Source organism: Belonocnema kinseyi, chromosome 5, assembly GCF_010883055.1.
Source record: "Belonocnema kinseyi isolate 2016_QV_RU_SX_M_011 chromosome 5, B_treatae_v1, whole genome shotgun sequence".
NCBI classification, from domain to species: domain Eukaryota; kingdom Metazoa; phylum Arthropoda; class Insecta; order Hymenoptera; family Cynipidae; genus Belonocnema; species Belonocnema kinseyi.
The window spans coordinates 138260406-138277279 of NC_046661.1; the positions used below are offsets into that span (position 1 = coordinate 138260406).

Consider the following 16874-nt stretch of genomic DNA (forward strand, 5'->3'; position numbering starts at 1 on the left):
ATAGGTAATTCTAATTATAAAATATACATTTTTTTAATATAGTAGCATTTAAATATAATATTTTATATACTTTATATTTTATATAATAAAAACGATTGGAAAATTCAGAAAAATTAAAATTATCGAAATGGAAAATTCCCCAAATCATAAAGTTGCCGAAATACAAAAATTCAAACTTTGAAAATTCCTATACAGTATATAATATTACTGCATTTGAAAATTCCGGAATAATTAAATTCCCAACAGAAAAGTTGCCGAATCATAAAATATCAGTCATTCTAAAATTTTTGAAACTAAACAATTTTAAAAAACGTGTTGCGATTAATATTAATTATTTGTTAAAACAAAATAATGAAGTTTGTGGATGGAAGAATTTTTTTCAATGTTTACTATTTTAAATAATGGTTTGTATACCTCATTGCAGAATTTTTAGGAAATAATATTGATTAAAATTTGTTTTATTGTTTAAATTCGGAAATTTTCATGGGAACTTTATTATTTGGGAATTGTCCAATTTGAATATTTTATTTTATTATTATTTATTATTTCTAAGATAATAAATCCTAAAACTTTGTATAAAAAATCGTACTAAAGGAGGTAATCTTATAACTATTTTCATGAAAAAATATAATAAAAATTTTAAAAAGATTCACTATTTAATGTTGCTCTTTGTGTTTGTTACACAAAAATAAAAAAAATAAAAATTCACGAAATTATAAAATTTCCGACAGTTTAAAATCCACAAATTTTATTTAAAATAAAATTGTAAAATATTTTGATAAAAGATTTTTTTTTATAGTATAATATTTTTTAAATTATTGTTAATTTCATTATGGTATTTTTAATAAATAATAATCTTTATTAAAATCTATTTTTTAAATGGTTTAAATTCGAAAATATCCTATTTTTTTTAAATTTTACGGGTTCCGCTGTTTTATAATTGGAGAATTTTATTTTTCGGGATTTAAATAGTTTGTTTATTTATAATCATTTTTTAAATTATAAATTCTAGAAGCCTTTATAAAAAAATCTACTGATAGTTCTTACAAAAAATTCCGGCATTGACAAAATCTGGAAAAAGAAACTATTCGAAATAAAAAATTCCCGAAATTAGAATTGGAAAATTCTTGACACTATAAAATTTCAAAATTGGAAAATTTCCGAATTAGAAAATTCCCGAATGTGAAAATTACCGAACGTTTATAATATTACCGAAGATGAAAATTTTCAAATAATAAAACCTCTGACAGTACATTGCCGCATTATAAAATATCCTGAATAGAAAATTCTCTAATTATAAAATTCCTGAATTTAAACAATTAATTTTTTTCAAATTTATAATATTAATTAAATTATTTCAATTAAAATAATATTGCAATAAAATTTTGTCATTTATAAAAAATTTGTCAATTGTTTATATTTAGGAATTCTATAATTTGGGATTTTTCTAGTTCAGTTATTTTATAATTCGGTTTTTTTTGGTTGGAAATTTCATTATTCGGCAATTTTAAAATTCGGGAATTTGATTATTCGGCAATTTTACAATTCGGAAATTTTATCATTCGGAAAATTTTTGCAATTAGGCAATATTAGATTCTGTCAGGAATATTGGTATTTGAGAATTTTTCAATTTGGCAGTATTATAAAATATTCCGGGATTTTATTATTCGGGAATTTTATAATTTAGGAATTTTCAAATTTTGAAATTTTATTATTTGAGAAATTTCTAATTCGGGAATTTTTAAATTCAGTAATATTATAAAACTTTCGGGAATTTTTCAATTGGAGAATTCAATCATTCAGAAACTTTATAATTTGGAAATTTTATTTTTCATCAATTTTTAAATTCGGAAATTTGAATATTCGGGAAATTTTTCAATTCGGTAATATTATACATTGTCGGGAATTTTTTTATTCTAGAATTTAGTACCAAATTGGTAATATTATCAAATGTTCGGGAATTTTATTATTCGGATATTTTCCATTTCGGGAATTTAATTATTGGGAAACTTTATAATTTGTGCATTTTATTATTCAACAATTTTCCGATTTGGAAATTTTATTATTTGGAAAATTCCCAATTTGGTGACTTTCAAATTTGGTAATATTACACATTTCTGGCAATATTTATATTCGGGATTTTTTAAATTTGGGAATATTATAAAATGTTTGGGAATTTTATTATTCGGCAATTTTTGAATTCGAAAATTTTATTATTCGGGAAATTTCCAATCCGGGAATTTAGGAATTCGGTAATATTACATATTGCTGGGGATATTTCTATTCGGGAATTTTTCAATTTGGTAATATTATAAAATGTTCGGGAATTATATTATTCGGCCATTTTTGAATTCGGAAATTTTATTATTCGGGAAATTTCCAACTCGGGAATTTAATAATTCAGTAATATTATACTTTATCGGAAATTGTATTATTCTGGAATTTACCAATTCGGTAATATAATAAAATATTTGGGATTTATGTTATTCGGGAATTTTCCCATTGGGGAATTATATAATTCGGAAACTTTATAATTTGGAAATTTTATTTTTCGGAAATTTTATTATTCGGGAAATTTACAATTCGGTAACTTTCAAATTCTTTAACATCACACATTGTCGGGAATATTGTTATTTAGGCTTTTTTTTTCAATTTGGCAATATTATAAAATGTTCGACAATTTATTATTACGAAATTTTCTAATTTGAAAATTAGACTATTCGGAAACTTTATGATTTGAGAATTTTCAAATTAGAAACTTTTTTTATTCAGGAAATTTTCAATTCGGGAATTTTCAAATTCTGTTATATTATAAATTTTCAGGAATTTTGTTATTCGAGAATTTTTCAATTTTGGGAATTTGATTATATGGGAATTTTGCAATTCAAAAATTTTATTTTTTGGAATTTTTTAGTCGTCCCGAATTCTCCAATACGGATATTATAGATTGTCGGGAATTAATTAATTCGGGAATTTTTCCGCGCCTAAAATTTTATGGACTTTTGAGTCGTCGCAAAGAAAGAAAAGTATGACTCGTTTGTTTGGCATTGTTTTTTTCTTCACGCCAATTATTATAAATGCCTTTTTATTGAAGGAAAACGCATTCGTAATCAGTTTTATTTTAATTGACAGCCATTAAGGTATTTTTGTTCCAGCTGTGCAGTAAATTGCTTAATAAGATATAGAGAAATTCTTAATTTGTAATTAGTTAATTAATTATCTATTTACATGAATAAATTAGAACAAAAATGACATAAATAATAAAATTCATAGAAAATATATAATGTTATTAATTTAATTATTATTTTTAGATTTATCAATTTAGTTGGCGAAATCAAAAGCAGTATAAAGTACTTCTCGTGACTTAAAAATTAAAATTCAGCAAAAAATAGAAATTTTTTATCAAATAATATGAGGTGCTTCGTTGCTTCTAAATTTGGGATGAGTAGTCAAATTATTGTTTTTAACAATTTTCTCTTAAAATAGAGATGGTAAGTCGCGGTTATAAAAATTTTTTAAATTTCACTTAGAGCCACGTAAAATTAATCAAGTTAAACATAAATAATTATTTAAACAATTTGTTATTACTTATAATAATATTCTCTTAGAATAATGCTAGAAAGTTTCAGTTTTTTCTAAAATTTTCCATTTTTGGTCCACTTATTGATTAGAGTGAGATAGTAATTAAATCAAGTTAACAAACACGATTATTTAAACAATTGATTATTTTTAAAAATAATATCCTCTTTGAATCAGTCTAAAAATTCGCGGATTTTTCGGAAATTGTTCACTTCTTGTCAACTTCTCTAAGTTATATATAATAAATTGTTTGAAAAATTATATTTATTAACTTTTATTAATTATGATGTCACTCTAAGTGGAAAGTTGACAAAAAGAGGATTTAAAAAAAAAATTGCTACTCTGTATCATTAAAATAAGAAAAGATAGTTATAAAAAATGATAATTTGTTTAAGCAATCATATTTAAGACATTTAATTTTTTTTATATCGCTCTTAGTCAAAAGAGAAAAAAAATGGAATATATATGAAAAAATCTCAACTTTCTAGCATTTGTTTAAAGAGAATATTATGCAAAGTAATAGTTCATTGTTTAAACAATTATGCTTGTAAGTGTTATTTAATTATTATCTCACTATAATTAAAGAGTGAACAAAAAGTGAAAAATTTGAGAAAAAATTGAAACTTTCTAGTATCACTCTAAAAGAATATTATTATAATTCATTTAATAAATTGTTTAAACAATTATTTATGTTAAAATTAATTAATTCTTACCTCGCTCTAAGTGAAAAGTAGACAAAAAATGAGATATTTAAGAAAAACCGCAACTTTCTCGTATATATTATGGAAAGATAATATTATTAACAAATTTAATAAATTATTTAAACAATTATTATTGTCATTTTGAATTAAGTATCATGTCCACTATAAGTAAAAAGTTGACAAAAAGTGGAATATTTCAGATAAAGCTGCAACGATCTATCATTACCATAGGAGAAGATAATTATAAACAATGAATATTTGTGTAAATAATTAGGTTCCTTAAATTTTATTGATTCTTATGTCGTTTTATATGAAAAGTGGACAAAATTTAATTTTTCAGAAAATACCGCAAATTCCTAGCATTATTGAAAGATAAACATTGAAACATAATAATTAATTGTTTAAACAATTATGTTCGCTGAAACAAATAAATTATTATTCCTCTCTAAATTAAAAGTGGACAAAACGTGGAAAATTTAAGAAAGAACTGCAATTTTATAGCATTGTTCTAAGAGAATATTATTAAAAATATTCATAAATTTTTAAGCAATTGTTTCTGTTAAATTTAAGTTATTATTGCTTTTGCTCTAAATAAAAAAATTTAAATAAATTTAAAAATTTGGAAAAGACCGTGAATTTATAAATCTATTGTAAGAGAAAATTTCTGAAAATAATAAGAAATTATTTTAAAAATTATCCTTGTTAACATAAATTAATTATTATCTTTTTCCAATTGAAGAGTGGACTAAAAGTAGACACATTTTGTTTTAAACTACAACTTTTAAGGAGAATATTGTTATAAACAATAATAAAAGAAAATTACTAAAACCAATTAAATATTGTTAAACAATTATCTCTGTTAAATTTAATTCACTATTGCCTCGATCTGACTTAAAATTTGACAACAAATTGAAAAACGGGAAAAAATGCGAATTTATCAATCTATTCTAAGAGAAAATTACTTAAAACAATAATAAACTCTTTGAACAATTATTTTCGTTAAATTTAATTAATTATCATTTTAATTTAATTAAAATCTGAACGAAAACTAAAAACTTTTCAGAAGACACCACAGCTTTCTGGCATTATTCTAAGAGAATATTGTTATAAACAATAATAAGAGAAAATACTAAAAACAATGATATATTGTTAAAAAATTATCTCTGCTAAATTTAATTAATTATTTCAATTTAATTAAAAACTGAACAAAAAGTGGAAGTTTTTCGAAGAAACAAGAACTTTCTGGCATTATTCTAATAGAATATTGTTATAAACAATAATAAATAGTTTAAATAATTATTTATATTAATTTGAAATGCCTAGCTCAAACTTGAAAGTTGACAACAAATTCAAAAACTCGGAAAAATCCGCGAATTTCTAACTCTCTTCCAAGAGGAAATTGCTTACTACAATAATAAATTGTTTAAACAATTCTGTTTGTTAACTTTAATTCATTACTACCTCACTCTAATTAAAAATGTAATATAAAGTGAAATCTTTAAAAAGAAACAGCAACTGTCTAGCATTATTCTACAAGAATATTGTTATAAACAATAATAAATATTTTAAACAATTATTTCTGTTAAATATAAATGCCTCGCTTAAACTTGAAAGTTGACACCAATATTGAAAATTTTGAAAAAAATCGCCAATATCTAAATCTGTTCTAAGAGAAAATGGTTAAAAACATTAATAAATTGTTTAAACAATTATGTTTGTTAACTTTAATTAATTATTACACTACACTAATTCAAAATTGAACAAAAAGTAAAAATTTTTATAAGAAGCAGCAACTTTCTAGTATTATTCTAAGACAATATTGTTATAAACAATAATAAATAGTTTAAACAATTATTTCTGTTAAATTTAAATGTCTCACTCAAACTTGAAAATTAACAGCAAATTGAAAACTTCGGAAAAAATACGAATTTCTAACTCTCTTCTGAGAGAAAATTGTTTAATACAATAATAAGTTGTTTAAATAATTATTTTTGTCAACTTTAATTAATTATTACCTCACTCTAATTAAAAATGGAATAAAAACTGCAAAATTGTAAAAGAAACAGCAACTGTCTAGCATTATTCTAAAAGAATATTTTTATAAACAATAATAAATGGGTTGAACAATTATTACTGTTAAATTTAATTGTTTATTGCTTATCTCTATTTTAAAACTTGGCAACAAATTTAAAAGCTCGGTAAAAATTTCGAATTTCTACCTATATTCGAAGGAAAAATGGCTAAAAACAATAATAAATTATTTAAACAATTTGTTTTTGTTAACTTTATATAATTATTACCTCCAGTCAATCGAAAATTGAACAACAGATGGAAAATTTCAGAAAAAACAGCAACTTTCGAGCATAATTCTAAGAGAATATTACTAAAAATGATAATAAATTTTTTAACAATTATTTCTGTTATATTTGATTGATTATTGCTTTGTTTTTAATGATAAAATGAAAATAAGTTGAAAAACTTAAAAAAACGCAACTTTTTAACTCTATTTTGAGAGAAAATTGCTGAAAACAATTTTGAATAAAAAAATAAAAAATTCAGTAAACATTTCATGATGAGTAAAATTAAGTATATTATGCATTAAAAACAATTCGAAAATGTAAAAAAATGCAAAAAAAATCATAATTAGCGCTAATATCTCGCAAAGCTCAACTTTTCACTTATGGTTTTTTTTTAACCCTATAAAAGATATTTGTAGTGGGGTGGGGTATTTAAAAAACAATTGTTCATTAGTGGATTTAAACAAATTAAATTTTTTTTTATTAAAAAAATTAATTATTAATTAATTTGTTATAGATCGGGTTGATCGAAAGGCATGGATATTCGGGAGAGGAACATTGTATTACAACTCAGGATGGTTATATTTTGACATTACACAGGATTTCAGGTAGTCCGAAAATTCAAAAATCCAGACTAAAACCAGTTGTCTATCTTCAACACGGAATTCTCGCCTCTTCTGATACTTTTGTTCTAATGGGACCCACAAATGATCTTGGTGAGACATTTTTATGAATAAATTTTATTAATATAATAAAAAAATGTTTATAAATTTTAAAAAATTCCGGAGAAAAATATATAATAAATGAAATGTCATCATTATTATAATTAATAATTAATTATTACAATATTATTATTAAATTCAAAATTAAAAAAAAATTAATTTAGAAAGGTTTACAGATCGAAAGACAAATTTCTAAAGATTACAGAGAAAGTTCGAAATAATTTTTTACTTAAAAAAATTAATGTTAAGAAAATGTTTAGAAAGATTTGAAAACTTTAAAAAATATTTCGAAATTCGAAAAGAGAAAAATCTGAAAAATTTCAGGACAATTGTTTTTTACTTTGAAGAATAAAAAAATAATAGGATAAATTCCAATTAGTTTAAATGTTATATAGAAGGTTTTAAATGTTCCAAAATATTTTAGGAAATTTTAATAACATTAAATGTAAAGAAAAATAAATAGAAAATCACATAAAAAAATTGAATTCTGAGATTAAAGTTCAAGTGAAATAAAATCACTTGATATAAAAAGATTGCTTTAAATGAGATACTAAGAGCAGATTATAAATAATCGAAGGGCATTTGGAAGGCAATCCAGCAGTAATCTATTAATTCCCTCCATAAAGAACTCTTAATGGAATAAGTTAAGGTCGTACCTGTTCTGAGTCAAGTTAATCAAGAAAATTGCTATAAAATTGCAAGTAGACTATAAAAACGGAAAATAAATATAAAAACGGAAAATGACTATAAAAACGAAAAACTACTATAAAATCGTAAAATTACTATAAAAATAGAAAATTACTATAAAATCGGAAACTTACTATAAAAATGCAAAGGTGCTATAAAAATTGAAAACTACTGTAAAATCGGAAAATTACTATAAAAATGGAAAATTGCTATAAAAATGATAAATAACTAAAATCACGAAAAATTATTATGAACATGTAAAATAATGTTTAAAATAGAAACTATAAGAATGGAAAATTACTATAAAAACGAAAAATTAATACAAGAATTTCAAAAGACTATGAGAACAAAAAATTACTATAATGTCGGAAAATTACTTTAAAAATGGAAAATTACTATAAAAATGAAAAATTACTATAAAAATGCAAAATGATTGCAGAAAATTGAAAAATACTATAAAAATGGAAAATTACTATAAAATCGGAAACTTAGTTAAAAATGCAAAATGCCTATAAAAATGGAAAATTTCTATAAAAATGATTGAAAAAAACAAAAAAAACAACGGAACATTATTAAGAAAATGGAAAATCATGATAGAAATTATAAACTATAAAAATGGAAAATGCTATAAGAATGAAAAATTACTAGAAGATTGGAAAATTACTTTAAAAATGGAAAATGAATATAGAAAATGGAAAAATACTGTAAAAAAGAAAAATTTCTATAAAAACGAAAAATTAATACAAGGATTTCAAATGAATATAAGAAAAAAATTACTATAGGATCGGAAAATTACTTTAAAAATGAAAAATGACTATAAAAATGAAAAAATATTATAAAAATGGAAAATTTATATAAAAAGAAAAAATACTATGAAATCGGAAAATGACTAAAACAGCGGAAAATGATTGTAAAAGTGCGAAATGATTATAGAAACTGTAAAAAGACTATGAAAACGGAAAATTACTAACAAATCGAAAAATTACTATAAAAATGGAGAAATACTAAACCTACGGAAAATAATTGTAAAAGTAAAAACTGATTATAGAAAAATTGAAAACTACTATAAAAATGGAAAATGACTATAAAATCGGAAAACTACTCTAATAATGGAAAATTACTATAAAAATTAAAAATTACTATAACATCGGAAAATTACTTAAAAAATGGAAAATTATTATAAGAAGGAAAAACTACTAAAAAAATGGAAAATTACTATAAAAATGAAAAATTACTATAAAAGCGGAAAATTACTTTAAAAATGGAAAATGACTATAAAAATGAAAAATTATTGTAAAAATGGAAAATTATTATGAAAACGGAAAATTATTATGAAAATGGAAAATTTATATAAAAAGAAAAAATAATATGAAATCGGAAAATTACTAAAACAGCGGAAAATGATTGTAAAAGTGCGAAATGATTATAGAAACTGTAAAAAGACTATGAAAACGGAAAATTACCAACAAATCGAAAAATTGCTATAAAAATGGAGAAATACTAAACCTACGGAAAATAATTGTAAAAGTAAAAACTGATTATAGAAAAAATGAAAACTACTATAAAAATGGAAAATGGCTACAAAGTCGGAAAATGACTTTAAAAATGGAAAATGACTATAAAAATTAAAAATTACTATAAGATCGGAAAATTACTTAAAAAATGCAAAATTATTATAAAAAGGAAAAAATACTAAAAAAATGGAAAATTACTATAAAAATGGAAAATGAATATATAAAATAGAATTAACACAAAAATTTAAAATGACTATAAGAACAAAAATTTACTATAAGATCGGAAAATTACTTTAAAGATGGAAAGTTACTATAAAAATGAAAAAATACTATAAAAATAGAAAATGATTATAAAAATGCAAAATGTTTGCGCATAATTGAAAAATACTATAAAAATAGAAAATTACTATAAACAAGAAAAATGACTATAAAATCAGGAAATTACTTGAACAGCGGAAAATGATTGTAAAAGTGCAAAATGATTAAAGAAAATGGAAAAATACTATAAAAATTGAAATCTACTATAATGTCAGAAAATCACTATAAAAGTGATTAAAAAAAAGAGACGGAAACGTATTATGAAAATGGAAAATCATGACAGAAAATGGAATCTATAAGAACGGAAAATTACTATATAAACAAAAAATTAATAGAAGAATGCTAAAGGATTATATGAACGAAAAATTACTATAGAATCGGAAAATTACCTTAAAAAGGGAAAATTATTATAAAAATGAAAAATTAACATAAAAATGGGAAATTGCTATGAAAATATAAAATTACTAAAACAACGGAAAATGATTTTAAAAGTGCAAAATGATTATAGATAATGGAAAAATACCATAAAAATGGAAAATTACTATAAAATTGGAAACTTACTTAAAAATGCAAAATTCCTATAAAAATTGAAAACTACTATAAAGTCAGAAAATTACCATGAAAATGGTGAAATTAAAAAAATCGCAAAATTAATATAAAAGTGGAAAATTGTTGTAAAAATAGAAAAATTACCAAAAGGACGGTAAATTATTATAAAAATGGAAAATCATGATAGAAAATAGAAACTATAAAAATGGAAAATGACTATAAGAATTGAAAATTAATACCGGTATGCCAAATGACTATAAGAATGAAAAATTCCCTAGAAGATCGGAAAATTACTTTAAAAATGGAAAAATACTTTTAAAATAAAAAAATTACTATGAAAATAGAAAATTAACATTGAAACAAAAAATGACTATGAAAGCGGAAAATTAATATAAATATATACAAAATTAATATAAGAAACAAAAATTATTATAAAAATACGTACTCGTAATAACTATAAGCGGAAAATTATTACAAAAATGCAAAATGAATATAGAAAATTGAAAAATACTGTGAAGTGGATAATGACTATAAAAATGAAAAATTACTAAAACAATGGAAAATGATTCTAAAAGTGCAAAATGATTATAGAAAATGGAAAAATATTATAAAAATGGAAAATGACTATAAAATCGGAAACTTCGTTAAAAATGCAAAATGCCTATAAAAATTGAAAATTACTATAAAGTCTGAAAATTACCATGAAGAATGGAAAATTATTATGAAAATGGAAAATCATGATAGAAAATAGAAGCTATAAAAATGGAAAATGCTATAAGTATGAAAAATTAATACCAGAATGCCAAATGACTATAAGAATGAAAAATTACTAGAAGATCGGAAAATTACTTTAAAAATGGAAAATGAGTATAGAAAATGGAAAAATACTATAAAAATGGAAAATTTCTATAAAAATGAAAAATTAATACAAGAATTCCAAAGGACCATAAAAACAAGAAATTACTATATGATCGGAAAATTACTTCGAAAATGGAAAATTACTATGACAAATGAAAATTTCTATAATATACGAAAATTAGTATGAAAATGTAAAATGACTAAAACAACGAAAAAATAGTAAAAGTGCAAAATTATTTAAGAAAATGCAAAATCACTATAAAAATGGAAAATGACTGAAAAATCGGAAAATTAATATAAAAACAAAATGTTGCTATAAAAATAGAAAATTATTTAAATGCCGGAAAATTAGTATTAAAATGCAAAATGCCTATAGAAAATGAAAAAATTCTATAAAAATGGAGAATTACTATGAAAACGAAAAATTACTATAAAATATGAAAATGACTATAATAATAGAAAATTGCTACAAAAATAGAAAATTACTATAATAGAAAATGACTATAAAAACGGAAATTTATTATAAAAACACAAAGTGGCTAAGAAAACGGAAAATTACTATAAAATGGGAAATTGTGTAAAAATTTGAAGAAACTTAATCGATGAGAATTCCGATATCGTATCTTGTGATCTTGTTTATTCACGTGAATCTTCAGAAATCACGCGATTAAATATCGACATTTCTAACGTACATATTTAATGACCTAAAGTTCAGACCAGAAGTCCTTCCCAATCTTATTAGAATTTCAGATTTATTTGCTCGTTAATAAGATTCTTTGTAGAAATAAAAATAAAAATAAGATAAAAAACAATAGAGTTTCTTTGATTTAAAATTCTAATCTACTTATAATTCTTATTCTTTTCTTAGCAAAATATGACTTTTAATGACTATTTTCTAATTAGTCTTTTCCGAGAATTCAAAAAATTTGAAATGTCATTAATTTGATTTTTATACAATTAATTATTATATTATTGTTAATATACTAATTTTCTTAAGTAGATTAATTTGTAACCAATCTAGATAATTCCTAAAAAAGTGATATTTGAACCAAAAAGATTTTAATTTTTAGCTAAAAAAAAATTTTGCACTTAAAATGAAATAGTTACATTTTAATTTTTCGAAACTATTTTTTGCAAAAAGAAAACAAAATTAAAAAACATACCGGCAAGGGATACATTTTCAATTAGAATTATGTCTATTTAACCAAAAAATAAAATTTAATAAATTGGTTGAACCATTAACCAAGAAGTTGAATTTAAAAAAAATCAATTTTCAATTAAGAAGATTAATTTTCAAACCAAAAATTATTTGAGAAAATTTATGTTAAAAAATTAATTTCCTATAAAAAAGAAACAAACTATTTATTAAATAGTTAAATTCTCATTCAAAGAAACTAATTTTCATTTAAAATGAAGAATCTTGAAATGTAATTGCAAATTTTCACTAAATAACAAATTTTCAAACAAAAATCTATTTCTAAAGAAAATATTTGTTATTTCAAAAAAAAGAAGATTTTCATTTTAATTATTTTATGACAAATAATTTTGTCACAAAATTGTGGCATTTTGAACCACACAAATGAATTTTCAAACAAAAATATAATTTTTTTATTTAAAATAGTAACTTTTTAGTCAAAAAATAAGGAATTTGGTTGAAAATAGGTCGTTTCTAATATAAGATTAACCTTCTTGGTTAATAATTAATTTTTTTGAAAATTTTTATATTTTGCAGGACATTTGAATTATTATGATTAAAAATTAATCTCTGTTTCAAAAAGCAACTATTCGGTTGGAAATTAATAAAGTTCGTTAAAAACTGATCCTTTTTAGTATAAAATTAATCTTCTTACTTAGAAATTTACTTTTTGGGTTAAAAATTCATATATTTTTATAAAAATTTAAATTAAAAAAAAATAGTTAAATTTGCAACTAGAAATTGTGAATTTTTAACAAAAACCTACATTTTTAACAGTAAGTCAACTGTTAACCAAATAGTTAAATTTTATTAATTATTTAATTAAATATTTCACTTTCAACTCAAAAAATTACTTTTTCACAAAATTCTTGAATTTTTAACAAAGATTAATTTGGTACAAAAAAATAAATTTTTAACAAAGTAGTTCAAATTTCAACCTTTCACTGAAAATTTAACTTTTGTATTTTTTAAAAATTTGGGTAAAAAATTATTCTAGCTGGTTTTAAATTCACATATTTTGATGAAAATTTGATTAAAAAAAAAAAAAAAACAGTTAAATTTTTAACCCAAAAAAAAAGGATTTTTAACAAAGAAAATTAATTTTTCATCAAAACTTTTCGATCAAAGTCAACAATGGTGATATTTTTATATTTAAAAATAGAAAAACAAGTCTTGGAAGATTAAACTTTTTTTATTTTACAACTATGAATAGATTAATGAATACTTATATTTTTTCAGCTTTTTATAAGCTGATTGTAGATATGAATTTGTATGACCTAAAAGAACAAATTAATTTTTTACAAAAAAAAAAAACGATTTTTTAACAGTACAGTTCTTACTTAAAAACACTAATTTTTAATGAAAAATTCAATAGTTCAATTTTTAGTTTAAAAAAATAATTGTCTACCAGGAAAAAAAATTTCAATTAAAATTATGCATCTCCAAAAAAAAGTATAAATTTGTAACAAAATAGAAAACCTTTAGCTTAAAATTTAACTATTGCATTTTTGATTAAAAATTATTCTCTTTCAGTTAAAATATCAACTATTTGGTTGAAATTTAAGGAATTTTATTAAAAACTGATATTTGTTCGTAGAAAATTCATTTTCTTGGTTGGAAAATTGTGGGTTGTTGTAGTAAATTAAATTTTTTAATTTAAAAATTCACTAATTTTTAAAAAAGTTCTTTTTCTTATATAAATTGCAAACTACTTTGGTAGGAATTAACACTGATTTGGTTGCGTAGCAAATTTTTTATAAAAGTACCTAATTTTTCAACAACAAAAGTTAATTCTTAATGCAATAGTTAAATTTTGTACCAAACTAGTTGCATTTTTAAACAAAAATTACATTTTTCAAAATTGTTGAATGTTCAACCAAATAATTAAATTGTCAGATAAAAAAATGAATTTTAAACAAAGAAAAAACATTAGAGTTTCTTTGATCTTGGCTTTAAATTTTTAATCTACTTATAATTCATATTCTTTTCTTAACAAAATGTGACTTTTAGTGACTGTTTACAATTTATTCTTTGCCAGAAATTCAAAACATTTGAAATGTCATCATAATTTTATTTATATGTAAATAATTATTATATTATTGTTAATCTATTAATTTTATTAGATAGATTAATTTTTAACCAAAGTAGTTAAAGCATAAGGAAATTTAATATTCTATATTTGAAACAAAAACATTTTAATTTTTAACTAAAAATATAAAATTTTGACCCGAAATCGAATAGTCGTTACATTTTCAATTTATAAAGTTATTTTTTACAAAAAGAAAATGAATTAAAAAAAATACAACTAATAGATAAATTTTCAATTAGCATTATATCTATTCAACAAAAAATATACTTTTTAACAAATTGGTTGAACCATCAACCAAGAAGTTGAATTAAAAAAAATTAATTTTCAATCAAGAAGATTAATTTTCCATTCAAAAATGATTCGTTAAAATTTATCTTTCAAAATTAAGTTTTTATCAAAAAAATTAATTGAATAGTTAAATTCTCATTCAAAGAAATTAATTTTCGTTTAAAATGATGAATCTTAAACTGAAATTGTAAATTTTGAGTTAATAACAAATTGATACAAATTTTAACAGCAAAAGTTAACTGTTAACCAAATAGTTGCATTTTCTACCAAATTAATTGTTTAAAAAAAAAACAAATGATTTGATTAAATTTCTCCCAAAAAGATCAATTTTAATTAAAATACATAATAGTTTTAATTAAACGGATGCTATTTTAACTAAGAAAAAAATTTACTCTCAATAAAAATTCAGTAATAAAATTTTCAGTTAAAGAAAATAATGCAAAAAAAACAAAGAGTTTATAAAAAAAATTTTAACTAAAAAAAATGCAAAAACTTACTTACATAATTTGAAAATTTAATTATTTGGTTAAAAATTCACCAATTTTGTGATAAAGTCGGGATTTTTCTTAAAATGTCACTAGTTTAGTAGAAAATTGCACTTATTGGTAAAGATTTAACTTTCGTTGTTCAAAATTCACATATTTTACTGAAAATTTAAAATAAAAAAAAAGTTAAATTTGTAACCAAAAAAGGTGAATTTCCAATGTAATAAATTGATGATCGAATTTTTAACCAAAAACATTAATTTTTCACGAAGAAGATTAATTTTCTAACAAAAAGACTAATTCTCCAAAAAATGTTCTGTTTTTACTAAAAAAGACTAATTTTTATTCAAAAATGAAGTAGTTAATTTTTCAGATCAAGGAAATTATTTTCAAAAACATAAAACAAAAATTTCAAATAAAATTATGTATCTCTAACCAAAAGGTAAATTGATAAAAAAATAACTCAACCTTTAACTAAAAATCTAAATAATGAATTTTAGATAAAAAATTAATCTTTTTTAGTGAAAAAGGCAACTATTTAGTTGAAAATTAAAGAATTTTATTTTTGTTAAAAATTTGAAATTTCAAAAAATAATTTAATTTGCAACCCAAAAAAGGCGAATTTCAAAAAAATACATTAAATTTATCAAGAGAAGTAGCTTGTCTAACTAAAAAAAATTAATTTGCAATCGAAAATGGAATAATTAAATTAACTGTGAAAGAAAATAATTTTCATCAAAAAAAGAATTATTAAAAAAAAAACAACAAAAAAACGAATTTTTAACTAAAATTATACAACTCCAGCCCCAAAAATATATTTGTAAGAAAGCAGTTCAACATTTAACTAAAAATTTTACTATTGAATTTTTGATGAAAAATTCATCTCTTTCAGTTAAAATAGCAACTATTTGCTTGAAAATTAAGAAATTTTATAAAAATGTATCCTTTTTAGTAAAAAATTAATACTATTGGTTTCATTTTTTGTTATTGTTGTAGATTCAATTTTTTGTTATAAATTTACCAATTTTATGATAAAATCAGGTTTTTTTAATGCAAATTTTCAACAAAATACATCAATTTTCCAAAGCAAAAGTTAACTGGCAACCAAATAATTTAATCATCTACTAGGTGTTTGTATTTTCAAACAATAAAATTTGCACAACATTTTTGAGTTTTTAACCTAACAAATAAATGTTTGACGAAGATTAATTTTCGTACCAAAAAAGACAAATTTTCAACAAAATTCATTAATTTTTAAGCAAGTAGTTGCTACTCTAACTAAAAAATATTAATTTCTAATCAAAATCGCAATAGTTCAATTTTTAGTAAAAAAAAAATAATAATAACAAATTTCAACTATAATTATGTATCTCCAACCAAAAATTAAATTTGTAACAAAGTAGTTCAACCCTTAAGTGAAAATGTAAATATTGAATTTTTAAATAAATATTAATCTTTTTAATTTTTTGGTTTTGAATTCAATGATTTGGTTAAAAGTTTTATAATTTTGTAATAAAGAAGCTCTTTAATTTCATGCAACTAATTTGATAGAAAACTACGCTAAATGGTTCAGAGTTATTTATTGTTGTTGA

At 21.2% G+C, this 16874-nt stretch overlaps 1 protein-coding gene across 1 annotated transcript in view; it reads left to right on the top strand.

Annotated features, from left to right (window-relative positions):
- The window catches only part of LOC117173910 (lipase 3-like), a 64020-nt gene that overhangs the window by 12053 nt on the left and 35093 nt on the right, over positions 1–16874 (top strand). Inside the window, exon 3 of the mRNA XM_033362557.1 lies at positions 7095–7303. Within this exon, the coding sequence (XP_033218448.1) occupies positions 7095–7303 (209 nt within the window). The remainder of the gene's footprint in view (positions 1–7094; positions 7304–16874) is intronic.